Below are 12,847 nucleotides of genomic sequence, written 5' to 3' on the forward strand. Positions count from 1 at the left end.
ATCTTAATGAATCATTTGCAGGTTCATGCATCCATCATCATTCACACAGTAAGCAACTAGAGACTATACTAGCGCATGGCCGATTGGCCATGCAAACCTTTTATAGCCAGGACCTTCCGGAAGCTTCCGGATCCCTGAGATGGATTAATCAGATCTGGAGAAGGACCTGTGCATGTGACTCCCGATCTCCAAAAGGAGATCGTCTCGTGAGCATGCTCAGTGGAGCGACGGAAGGACAGCCTCTGGAGAGGTTTGCTGCTGAGCAGCCAGCATTGCTATTGCTGACCCAAACGTGGCACAGAGCAGGTCTGGGCAGAGCGTCTGGAATGACAGAGCTGCTGAGCAAGTTCCTCTGCGGTCGATGGAAAATGGGAGACCGCAGAATGTGAGGCTCTGGATTCCTGTTGTGCCACTGCAGGAACCCGACGCCTAACAATGTCTGCACATAACATCACTCCATCTCTCTTAGAAAATGCACTTCCACCTTGAGGAACGCAGATTTACATAGGTGGAACGCACCAGACACCGCTGACATGCACTTCCGGTGACGCCACGTCCTGTTTTAGCATACCGGACACCTATTGGTTGCAAGCGGCCTTCTGATCACTCCCCTCCCCTATTTCACCCAGCATGGTATAGTGCTCACTCTAAACGGGACCAGGGGTGGATACTGCGTCCATCCTGCTATCTCCACTAAGGTCAGTTTTTTACATGTCCTATCAGCAGCTTTTCCGCTCAGCTGCGCTCCACAATATTTATCTGTATACGTTTATCCATAGGCTGGCCATATCTATTTGGCTATACCACTTCATTATAAGTGGCAGCTGCAATGACAATTTGGTATGTAACCCGTTTCATTCCCACCCTCCACTCACTTAATGTCACCACCATTTCCATACCGTTTCTCATTTTTTCCTATTATAGCAACAGTCATATTGCAAGTGAATACAATTACGTCCACTTCTACTTCGCAGTAACAGTAATTGGGTACGTCTTTCCCTTACATCTTTTACACCCCTTATAGTGTTCACGATAGTGATCCTTTTGCTTTCCATCTAAGACTACTTCCTTATTTTAGTCTGTTCTTTGATACTTTAGCACCTGCAATCTCTGTACTTTGCTTGTCAATCTAATTGACCAAGATTATTGTACATACTTTGTTTGCATTTATTTTTCTTTTGTTTTTCTAAATTTATTTTTGTTGTGACTAATGGAGATCTTGTTTTGTGACCGAAACGTTTCTGTTTACTACACTGTGTAGACATAATTAAAATTGCTTATTCTTGATCATACTAAAGTTGAGTGGTGAGTCTCTTACAACAGGATGACCCAAAACACACATTTAAAAACACCCAAGAATGGCTAAGAGGAAAACATTGGACTATTCTGAAGCGGCCTTCTGTGAGCCCTGATCTAAATCCTATTGAGCATCTTTGGAAAGAGCTGAAACATGCCGCCTGGAAAAGGCAACCTTCAAACACGAGACAACTGGTGCAGTTTTCTCTTGAGGAGTGGGCCAAAATACCTGTCGAGAGGTGCAGAAGTCTTACTAACAGGTACAGGAATCGTTTGCAGTGATTGCCCCAAAAGGTTGTGCAACAAAATATTAAGTTGAGGGTACCATCATTTCTGTCCAGGCCTATTTCATGAGTTTTATTTTTAAAAATTCTGTGGAAGCATGGTTGAAAAGCAAAGTCTGACTTTCATTTGTTCATTTTCATAGATTTTTGATTTATTGTTATTTTTTGTCAGATTCAAGTTATTTCTGTCACCGTTGTGGGTTTTTCTGTCATTTAACGAGGTGTACCAAAAGCTTTGACCACGCGTGTGTGTGTGATTGTTTGTGTGTCCATCAAGCCATGCCCACTCCACACAACCCCGCCCACTCCACATGCAAAGCCCCATATAATAAACATGTAACATATACATATATATAATAAATATCTAATCTAATATATATATATATATATATATATATACACATACAGTATATATATACACACAGTATATGATAAATATCTAATATATCTATTTCATAGGCACATCTTCTTCACCACAACAGGTTACATTGCCTGTGTTGCCCATAGCAACCAATCACTAAGCATCTTTCATTTTACCAGAGCTGTTTAAAAGATGAAAGCTGAGCTGTGATTGGTTGCTATGAGCAGCAGTTTTCCTTGTAGACAATTGTCATTTCTATGGTGTTATCGTCCTTCTGTAAAGCTGGAAATAACACAATTTATTAACGTGCTGACAAAGACTACCCTCTGACACAGACTGCAGGGGGAGCCCAGAATCAGGAACTTCTCTTTGTCTGGCATGAAGATGGATTTCTCCAACCCAGGTATCATTTTAATCGGTGTAACAGCATCAACCTGACAATGCCTGGTTCGCTTTAAACTTATTTACACAGCTACAACTAATGCCACTCTAAATTAGTCCTTCTTTACAATTTCTAACTAAATGGTATTACACTCCTACAAGGTTGAAATCTGCTTTCTCTAAGAGAAAAGCTGTATTACGCCTCAATAAGCAAGACTTACAGAAAGAAGAAAGGGAGCCAAGACTTACAGAAAGAAGTATAGAAATGGAAGAAAGGGAGGCAAGAGCTGCTTTCTCAAGGGCCACTGAAACGTCTCAGCAGAGACTGCGCCTCCACCGTGTACAGACGTGTGACTTACAGGTATATACTATATACAGGTGGAGATGACATACAGGTATATACTGTATACAGGTGGAGATGACATACAGGTATATACTGTATACAGGTGTAGAGGACATACAGGTATATACTATATACAGGTGGAGAGGACATACAGGTATATACTATATACAGGTGGAGATGACATACAGGTATATACTGTATACAGGTGTAGAGGACATACAGGTATATACTATATACAGGTGGAGAGGACATACAGGTATATACTATATACAGGGGGAGATGACATACAGGTATATACTATATACAGGTGTAGAGGACATACAGGTATATACTATATACAGGTGGAGAGGACATACAGGTATATACTATATACAGGGGGAGATGACATACAGGTATATACTATATACAGGGGGAGATGACATACAGGTATATACTATATACAGGAGGAGATGACATACTGGTACTGTATATACTATATACAGAAGGAGATGACATACAAGTATATACTATATACAGGAGGAGATGACCTACAGATGTATATACTATATACTGTACAAAAGGAGATAACATACAGGTATATACTATACACAGGGGATACTATTCCCGGGCAACACCAGGCTCTTCAGCTAGTAACATATTTATTAGTTTCTACAGAAATACAACACATTCTCAACATATTTGACATATATTCATGAAAAGCTCAGCAAATAAGGAATTAGAATACCCCTTACTAAACAGCATAAAGACTAATTCCAGTGTAACACAAGAGATACACTAAAGCCATGTTATCCGTACCGGTATATACTGAGTCTAGTTTATACGTGGTATGGTGGCTCAGTGGTTAGCACTGTTGCTTTGCAGCGCTGAGGTCCTGGCCTCCAGGGTTCAAATCTCACTAAGGACAAACATCTACAAAGAGTTTGCGTGGGTTTCCTCTGGGTTCTTTGCTTTTCCTCCTGCACTTCAAAGACATACTGATAGGGGATTGTGAGCCCCAATGGGGACAAAGATGATAATCTCTGTAAAGTTATATGGAATATGCTATAAAAGCAAAGCATAATATATAAATAAATGAGGTTAGGTGTCCTGATGGAATGGACGTCAGATGAAGAGGAATACTCACAGGAAGAGTGAATGCTCGGGAAGCTCTTTCTGCCCTCTGACACGAGACTGGCATCACCTGTGCAGTGCATCTCTTCATTGGATACCCCATCAGGAAAACACCGATAGAAAAAATCTGGACGGGGCCTAAAAATTTTTAACGAAAACATTAATTAACAGTACCATTTCTTCACTGTGGGGCAAGGTATGAGGACAGGGCAGTGCCAGCAATACAGCCTTCATTTACTGTTAGGAATTAGGTTCCCCCAACACCCACCAATGTCAACAGTCTAATGTGTAGTGGGGTCCAGGACAATTGACTGTCGGGGGAGATGTTGATCGGCATGCCCGATTTCGGACTGCCAATCATATCGTCTCCCATAGATATGCTGCAGCCGGACATAGAGAACACGAGAGCGCTCGGCTGAACAAGTGCTTCTGTGTATGGTAGAGCCGCCCGAGAAGGTTGCCGGTGGAACAATTGGCCTTACCATCGTTTGGCCGACAGTCATCTACTGTGTTTGGCTGGTTTTAGTGGATTCCAAAGGTAAATAATACTTTAGATATTTATGTGTGATTTCTACCCATATCTTACTAGTTGTCACCACATTCTGTGGTGTCAATAAATGATGCACATGATCGGCAATGTAGCATACAGTATCTTAAAGCATGTCTTCTTTTTTTTTAATAAATATCATTTTTATTTATTTTTTAATGCAAATGTGTCCACCTCTATCTTTTTCTGAGTTGGGTTAAGGACTCCATATTCTCACCAAACCAGACTAGAGATGAGCAAATCAGTTCATAACAAATCACAATTTTTCCTAGATTCTTTATTCGTCCTAGAAGAGGTCAGAAGTTAATAAACAATTATATTCATCTGTTCTAGGCTCACCCCTAACCAGTCTTACAACGCCAGCTTCCCACCTAGTACTCTGCTTGCTTTGGACCTTTGGTCTTCTCATTTTTAGTCTTCTGTGCTGGATCTTCTGGCGCTGTGTAGGCCTCACAACTGGGATGCAACACACGTCATTGATGTGCATCGTGTCCTACTTGACCACATCCTAAAGCCTAGACTGCACCAGAAGTTCCCAGACTGAAGTCGAGAAGAATGGGAGACCAAAGTCAAAAAGACCAAAGACCTCAAGAGAGCAGAGAACATATGATGGGAGTATCTAGAGCAGGCAAGTATAAAAATGTAATATTTATTTACCCCTTCCCTGCATAATAAGTTAATCATGGCAAAACGAGTTTCAGGAATTTAAGGAGATTAATTCTCTAAAGCTAAATAAACTCCAAAACATAGCAGGCTGCAATTACTATCATGATCACTAGGTGGCCCCATACACATACAGACAAATATGACATAGAAATCTAGTGACAGAGTGACGCAAAATCCGTTTTTTTTTTCAAACCCGTTGTCACTTTGTTTAGGCCGCTTTTGCACTGAATTATTGCCCAAGTTCAGTGGTCCTGTCAGGCCTTATATTCAAATCCCCTGCAAAATAGGATTTGGGCATATGCGCAGATGGGGCCGTAGGCTATAGCTGTGCAGACAGAGCCTCCGTGTGGTCATATGCACCTACTGCAGACAGACACCCAGACGTAACAGACTGTGTCAGGGTATCCACCTCCAGTAGGTGTATACACCCAAAAATGAGGGGCGACAGAGCAAGAACATGGTGTGTGAAAGGGTGAGTTAAAAACAAAGGTGATGAAGAACACATCTGTATTTGAAAATTGTAATTTTTTTTCCTCCAAGCCTCCAAGTGAAACAAAGCAGCCATGTTTTGCACAACCCCTTTAACTAAAACTTCCCAAACAAACAACTCTAGATGAGGTTTCTTCAAGTTGTTACTTCTAAACTAACTCAGATTCATGAAGAATAATGAAGATGCTATGCAGAGATGTAGGACGCATTTCATATTCACATCTATTACACAGTGGCGATAATACTCCTCTCACTGCTGGAAAATGATTTTTTAATGATGAAGAGCCGACAATCAGACATGCAGACAGAGCGGACATGACAGGAGCAGACGTTCCCTGGCAAACATTATTTGTATTAGACTGTATGACGAATGGCACTGAATTCCGGAGATATTTCTACTGCAAACATTATTCATTGCACCTACCTTCCCACTATCAGTTTGATAGTATTAGTGCAAACTCCATTTAGTGCCAATGCCAGGGAGACAGCTGAATGAGAAATAACACAAGAGCGGTTAAAGAGGTCTAATTCTACAAAAAATTACACTTATTAACTACCGTAACTAAAGCGCTAACTCGTATCAACAGATATTAATGGGGCCTTTGCACATGCGCCCATTGCTCTACTCACTATGGAACTGCCAGAGATAACCGAGTACTAGGGCCGATTTTAGACAAAGTAGGGCCCCCTGGGCGAAAGTTAAAAGTGAAGCCCCAAATGCTAACATATTGCACCATCACACAAACATTTTGGTTGCATTTACATGAGCTGTTATATGAGCACGGTCGACAATACTGAAGTTGTCCGGTTCTTGTGTACCGGATTCTTTAAACAGGTTGTTGATTAATGATGGGGAAAGAAAGATCACTGATAGATCATTCTATCAACATACATATCATGTTGTGGCCACCAATGAGTCCGGATCTAAAACCCATGGAACGCCTGTGGAGAAATATTCAAATTGCTGTTGGGAGAAGGCGCCTTCAAGTATGAGAAACCTGGAGCAGTCTGCTAAACAGGAATGGTCCAAAATTCCAGTTGAGAGATGTAAGAGGTGTCGGATGGTTATAGGAAGTGATTGACTGCAGCTATTTATTCCAAAGGGTGTGCAAGCAAATATTAAGTTTAGGGTGATAATAATTTTGTCCGGACCATTTTTGGGGAAAAAGGCAGATTGACGGCACTCCAGGAATAAAGAAAAAAATACATTTTACTGTGGTAAATTAGGCCATATTAAAATCAAGTTGCCTGACGTGTTTCGAGTGCCTGGTGTGCACTCTTTGGGGGATTTGTGTGAAATGATGTCCAATTTGCCTTTTTTTTCCTCAGTTTTTTTTGTGTTGTTCCAATACACAGAAAAGGAAATAAATGTGTATAAAAAAATCTGTAATTTGAATAATTTTTTGGAAGAAATACTTAATAAGTGTTATAACAATCTCTTGGAAGAAAAATGCTCATTGCTGGAATTCTTTTTCCTATGATTCCCTGGCCAGGTGGGAACAGCGGAACAATTTTAAGGAAGCCAAAACTTTTGGCCATGACGGTATTTCACCCACTGTATGTATACACAGAGAACATACATAGTGTATATATACACATACATACGTATATATACATGTCTAGTAATTACTCGTAATGCTGTTTGTAATCTAGTAATGCTGTTCATAATGTTTTGTTTGTAATGCTGTGATACCATAATTTCCCTTGGGATCAATAAAGTGTGTCGTATCGTATCGTATACACTGAGCATATATGAACACAAACATGTATACACAGACCACATAATACAGGCACACATGTATCTACAGAGCACATATATACACTTATGTATACACAGAGCTCATACATACTTATGTATGCACAGCACACATATATATACATACATGCATGTATACACATAGCACATACACACTCATGTACATACACACACTGTAGAGGACTTACCTAAGGGTTATTATAAATAATTTACCGACAAATGTTGTGTAACTAACAAGAAAGAAAAAACTTCAACTTAACCTTAAATGTTCCATACCCAAGCAGGCTTCTTTGATCTCTGTTCGGTCTGTCCGCTGGATGATTTTCACCACGAAAATGACAGCCAGGGGTGTCAGAAATGAAATGGCCTGTACAAAATGGAAAAAATATCCAGGGATGAAATGTTGAATTGCAGGCATAATGAACATTAAAGTGGTGGTCCGACATACAAAGCAATTTTCATCCTAAATCTCAAATGTCTAAATCTATACTGATTTCTAATATAGATATACTTGAATTAAAAATTCCCTATCCTTCCCTCTCTACACTATGCAACTGGTTTCCATTTTTCCATTTTTTTGCAGACGCTTTATTTCAGAATCCCAGTGATGCTAGGAAATTCAAACGAAGTGTCATCACGGACCTCAGCCTTTGCCCCCTTCCTGAAACAAATCAAACATGCGCGACCGGTATCTCTCCAGATCATCAGTCGGCCAATACCCCCTTGGTTATCAGTAGGTTCTGCCCCCATTAGGGTAATATGTATGAGGACCTTAACAAAAGCTAAAGTGGACTGCAGATATTTATGAAAAATTTGGAGGCTTGCTCACCTCCTTCCATAATCTACATTAACTACATAGACCCCTTTAAGAAAACCTCACTTTCTCACAAGATGAAGGGGTCCTCTCCCAGGTGTGAGACCTCACTTTCAAAACATGTAAAGAATATCTTGGGGATATCAGTAATACTAAAATTATAGCTGAATAGCCACCACTAGGGGGAGCTAGAGAATTTACAGAAATGATTATAGATTTTATATCAATACTATATAATTCTGTCTTCAGTAAACTTCTCTTAAAGGTGGCACCGGGCATCAAGAGTTTTATCACTAAACCCAAAATCAACACAGAATTTAAGGACTCAATTAAATGATATAAAGCTTCGATTTATATCAGTGTTAAACTTACAAACATCAGCCTGGTAGGTATGTTATCTGATTGTACCAAGGGATTTTTATACAGCCAGATCTCTTCTGGTTGGATAACACGCTGGAAAGGATCCAGAAACTCGGTAAACCTAATAAGAACAAACAGATACAAGGACATTGGTTTAGTAAAAAAAAAGTCATAGATCACACATAAGATAGTAAACATATTTGATACTAACGTTTAGGAATGATGTGTTTTAAAGGATGATCTCTTAGTAAAATTACCCATAACATTTCATGTGAAAAATAGTTTTATTTTATTGGTGTTGGTTTCTCTTTTTTAGTGTGTCAGTATCGTTGTTGTAGTTTCCACACCAATGAATCCTCACAAAAGGGTAATACTTTCTTTCTTGAACAAATGACTTTTCGGCTTGGGCTGTGTACACTGTGAGCAAGGCAGGATTTCAGTGGGTAATAGGTTAGTTTTAGCTTCTCCTTCCTTCCCCCTCTCAGTACAGAGAACTCTGCACATGTCACAGAGCATGTACACAACACTCCGCCATGTAAATCATCTGGTGATTTTATAACATAGCTTTTTTTTTGTCTAGGTGCCTACTATAAAGAAAATAATTGGAAATATTGAAATTGCTGTTGCAGCCTGCAGGACAAAAAAAAATACTGTACCTTTACCATCAGTGTTCTCTTTAAGCTGAGCGACCTGGAAAGGAAAGCATTAAAGCAGCCTAAAAATGAGTTCAAGGAGTCCAATTACAGGTATAATTCGTCTTCAAAGTGTTTTATTCTTTAATTCTACAAAGTAAAAAATGTTCCAGCCCACTCAGTGTAGATATGCTGAATCCGAGGCACGGATCATGCTCCTGTGAAGCATACCAATGAAAATCCAAAAATACATCTTTATTCAGGCCAGATGGATGGAGCATAAAAAAATGAGCCACAGCGCATATGTCGTGATTAAGAGCGGGTTAACCACTCTACCTAATTTTCTGATATTACCTTGTTGCAGCATGTTTTTACTCAATATTCAATAAAGAAGATTTTATGCTCTATCCATCCGGCTGGACTAAAGATGTATTTTTGGATTCTTTAACTCTATCACTTTTGAAAAGCACAGAGAACATTGCTTATTATCATGGAAAGCTATGACAAGTAATGGAGCATATCTACTCGATACGTTTCAGTGCCATAGACATAACCACACTCTCTACAAAAACAGGAACAATAGTATAAAACAGTATGTCACAATAAAGAAAGTCTTGTTTGTCCGGAATAAAGGCACAAACAGAAGTAATAAAAAGAGAACAGCAAAAAAAAAAAAAAAAAGAAAAGAAAAACTGATCATAGACGACATAGAATTTTACTAGATGCAGACAGGAATGGTGGAAATTCAACTAAAGCACCTGACAAGCTGTTAACCTTCTTATACAAATAGACAGATAGGAAACATAAGCTTTACACAAAAAGAAAAGGAATTGGCTGAAAATAAAACAAGATTCTTCGCTGACAAAAATCCCTATTACCTCTAAAAACAAATACTTCTCACCTTGTTTCATGTTAACAAGAGACGTACAAGTTGAGTGGCAGCAGCGGGAGACAGAATAGAACCAAAGTGCAATAGGAAATTCACTAATGAGACAACACAGGAGTGTTGCCCTTTATGTAATAAGATGTGACATAGCAGTAGAAAACCCGAGATTCTAGGAATAGGTACATCTGCCCCCTCTGACAGAGGCTGAAACAACTACATGATATGTATGGACATTGGCTCTCAAGTATTTCTGTACTCGGTTCCTATGAGAAGTGTTACAGTAGAGCTATTAACATGCATGTGTTCATTAATGAGAGTCCTCAATATAAAATTGGCAACCTGGAGAAGATCAAAATGAATAATGTGTATGGATGATATTAAAAGGTATTCAAATATGTCTTCTGCATGGTAAACATCTCCTTCCGCCTTTACCACAGCAGGAAATCACAGCAAGCAGTAATTAAAGGGAATTTGTTAGCAGGTGTTTGCTATAGAATCTGATCATAGCATAACAGGCTGCCACGAGAAGTGGTGAGTTCTCCTTCAATAGAAGTCTTCAAACAGAGGCTGGACAGACATCTGTATGGGATGATTTAGTGAATCCTGCTTTGAGCAGGGGGTTGGACCAGATGGCCCAGGAGGTTCCTTCTAACTCTACCATTCTAATATTCTAATGTAGAAACAGAGACCCTGATTCCAGCGATCTATCACTTACTGGACTACTTGGTGCAGTTTCTATAGAATTCCTGTTTTCTCTCCTGAAGATGTAGACTTATGGGCTGTGTATACCCTTCCCACGGATCCTGACTTGCAGCTTCCTGTATGTTATATCAATCTGCCAATCAGTGGTGGGGGCGGGGTTTTACAAATTAGTTTGACTGATCTGCAGGAGACATCTGTAGTCCTTTTGTTTTAATCTCCTGCTGATAAAACACTGATTGCATTGAAACTACAGCACACAGCCTAATAAGTGACACATACTGTCATGTCGGACGCTGTTCACACCACAGCGTCCGGCAGGCAGAGGTAGTTCCACCTCCATCCACTATAGCCTCAGTGGCGCCGGCTTGATCTTCAGGCTCTCGGGGGTTAATCTTGCTGGAGACCAGGTTGGATGTTTAGTCACGCCCACGGTCTTTAAATAGTCATGCTGGCCTATGGGCGTCGCCGATTATAGCTTGTGTTTCATACCAAGTGGTTCCGGTCTGGAGTGGAGGGTGTTGAAAAGAGTGAGATTCGTATCTGATGGCATATGATCCGTTGTTATCCTTTCTCCTTCCCATATTTGTGTTTAGTTGTGCCCTGTTCACATTACTGTATATTCCTGTGTGCGTGCGGCGCAGTGCAGTTTAAGTTCTCCCTGTCTGTCATAATTTGTGTGGGGGCTTTGGTGGTGTGTCTCCTCACTGGGTGGAGGGTGGAGGGTTAAGTGCAGGGCTGAGCAGGAGATAAGGAAAGGTTAGAGGCTCAGGCATTTGCACCATCAGCAAAAACCCTGGGTTGAGGGTCAGACAGGGTTTCCCCTAGTTAAAGGGACATCACAGGGGCCCCGGGTATTTCAGCCTTAGTTGAACTAAGCCCCGCGTGACATTATAATCGGCCCACATTTTTCAGGAGTCCATGGATCCATTAGATTCCATAACCCGCCAGTTGGCGGCGCTGTCCTTACAGGTCTCCGAGTTGAAACGGGCAGTTCAGCAGCAGGGCCTGGTAGTAGCAAAGGTGCAAACGGCATCTGCAGGTATCGGTGCAGAGCCGACGTTTCCGCTGCCAGAACGTTTTTCAGGGGATCGCAGCAAATTTGTCGTATTTCGGGAGGCCTGCAAGTTATACTTCCGCATGCGCCCTACCTCCTCAGGTAATGAGGCCCAGCGGGTAGGGCTGGTGTTGTCATTAATGAGTGGTGACCCCCAAGCATGGGCATTTTCCTTACCAGCTGACTCTGCTATATTTCATTCTGTCGATAATGTTTTTTCTGCCCTCGGGCTCATTTACGATGATCCTGACCGACTGGCTCTAGCGGAATCTAAAATCCGCGCCCTCCGCCAGGGGGAGCGCTTGGCAGAGGACTATTGTTCGGAATTTCGCCGTTGGGCCGTAGACACACAGTGGAATGACCCAGCACTGCGGAGCCAGTTTATTCATGGGGTATCAGGGAAGGTTAAACAAGCCCTCCTGATGTATGAGACTCAGGCATCGTTGGAGTCTGCCATGAGTTTGGTGATACGTATCAATCGCCGTTTTCGTCAGGGGGCACAGGAGACGCTACCTCTGGGGGAAAGCAGAGGTGCAAGTGTGGTTGAAGTAGATGAGTCCCCTGAACCTATGCAGATTGCTGGCGTGGCACAGATTAAGCGTCGCGCTCCGGGATTCCGGAAGCCCGGAGCATGTTTCTACTGTGGTAAAAGAGGTCATTATGTTAACGTTTGCCCGGTACTACCTAAGAGGGTCACACCGGCGGAAAACTGTTAAGCTCAGAGGGTATGGAGGAGACCCAACTGAGCGTATGCATATCCTCCATGATGGTATCTCAATGTATGCTCCCTGCCAAGGTTATTATCGCGGGCAGAGAGCTACCTATATCAGTGTTTGTGGATAGCGGTTCCGCCACCAATCTCATAGATAAGGAGTTTGCACACACCGCCGGGTTTAAGATCGAAAGACTTCCTCACCCCATACAGGTGGTTACCATTAATGCTGCTCCCCTCCCTCAAGGGGAGATTACGGAGTTTGTGGCAGAGGTGAAACTCCACATTGGGGTCCTACATTCTGAGTCTGTTGCATGCAGGGTCCTCCGTAATCTCCCAGCACAAATGGTCCTGGGTTTTCCATGGTTGTCCAGGCACAACCCGGTAATTGATTGGAAAACTCAGGACATAGTACAATGGAGTGGTTTCTGCCAAGACAATTGCTTGGCCACAT

At 41.5% G+C, this 12,847-nt stretch overlaps 1 protein-coding gene across 1 annotated transcript in view; it reads right to left on the reverse strand.

The window, feature by feature from the left end:
• PLPP4 (phospholipid phosphatase 4) overlaps window positions 1–12,847 on the reverse strand; it is a 252,006-nt gene that overhangs the window by 66,545 nt on the left and 172,614 nt on the right. The window contains exons 2-5 of the mRNA XM_073546626.1: window positions 8,420–8,528; window positions 7,510–7,600; window positions 5,902–5,965; window positions 3,789–3,913 (exon numbers count right to left, since the gene is read on the reverse strand). Coding sequence (XP_073402727.1) covers window positions 3,789–3,913; window positions 5,902–5,965; window positions 7,510–7,600; window positions 8,420–8,528 — 389 coding nt within the window. The remainder of the gene's footprint in view (window positions 1–3,788; window positions 3,914–5,901; window positions 5,966–7,509; window positions 7,601–8,419; window positions 8,529–12,847) is intronic.

This window comes from Dendrobates tinctorius, unplaced genomic scaffold (assembly GCF_039654945.1).
Source record: "Dendrobates tinctorius isolate UK_male_01 unplaced genomic scaffold, ASM3965494v1 ptg000149l, whole genome shotgun sequence".
NCBI classification, from domain to species: Eukaryota; Metazoa; Chordata; class Amphibia; order Anura; family Dendrobatidae; genus Dendrobates; species Dendrobates tinctorius.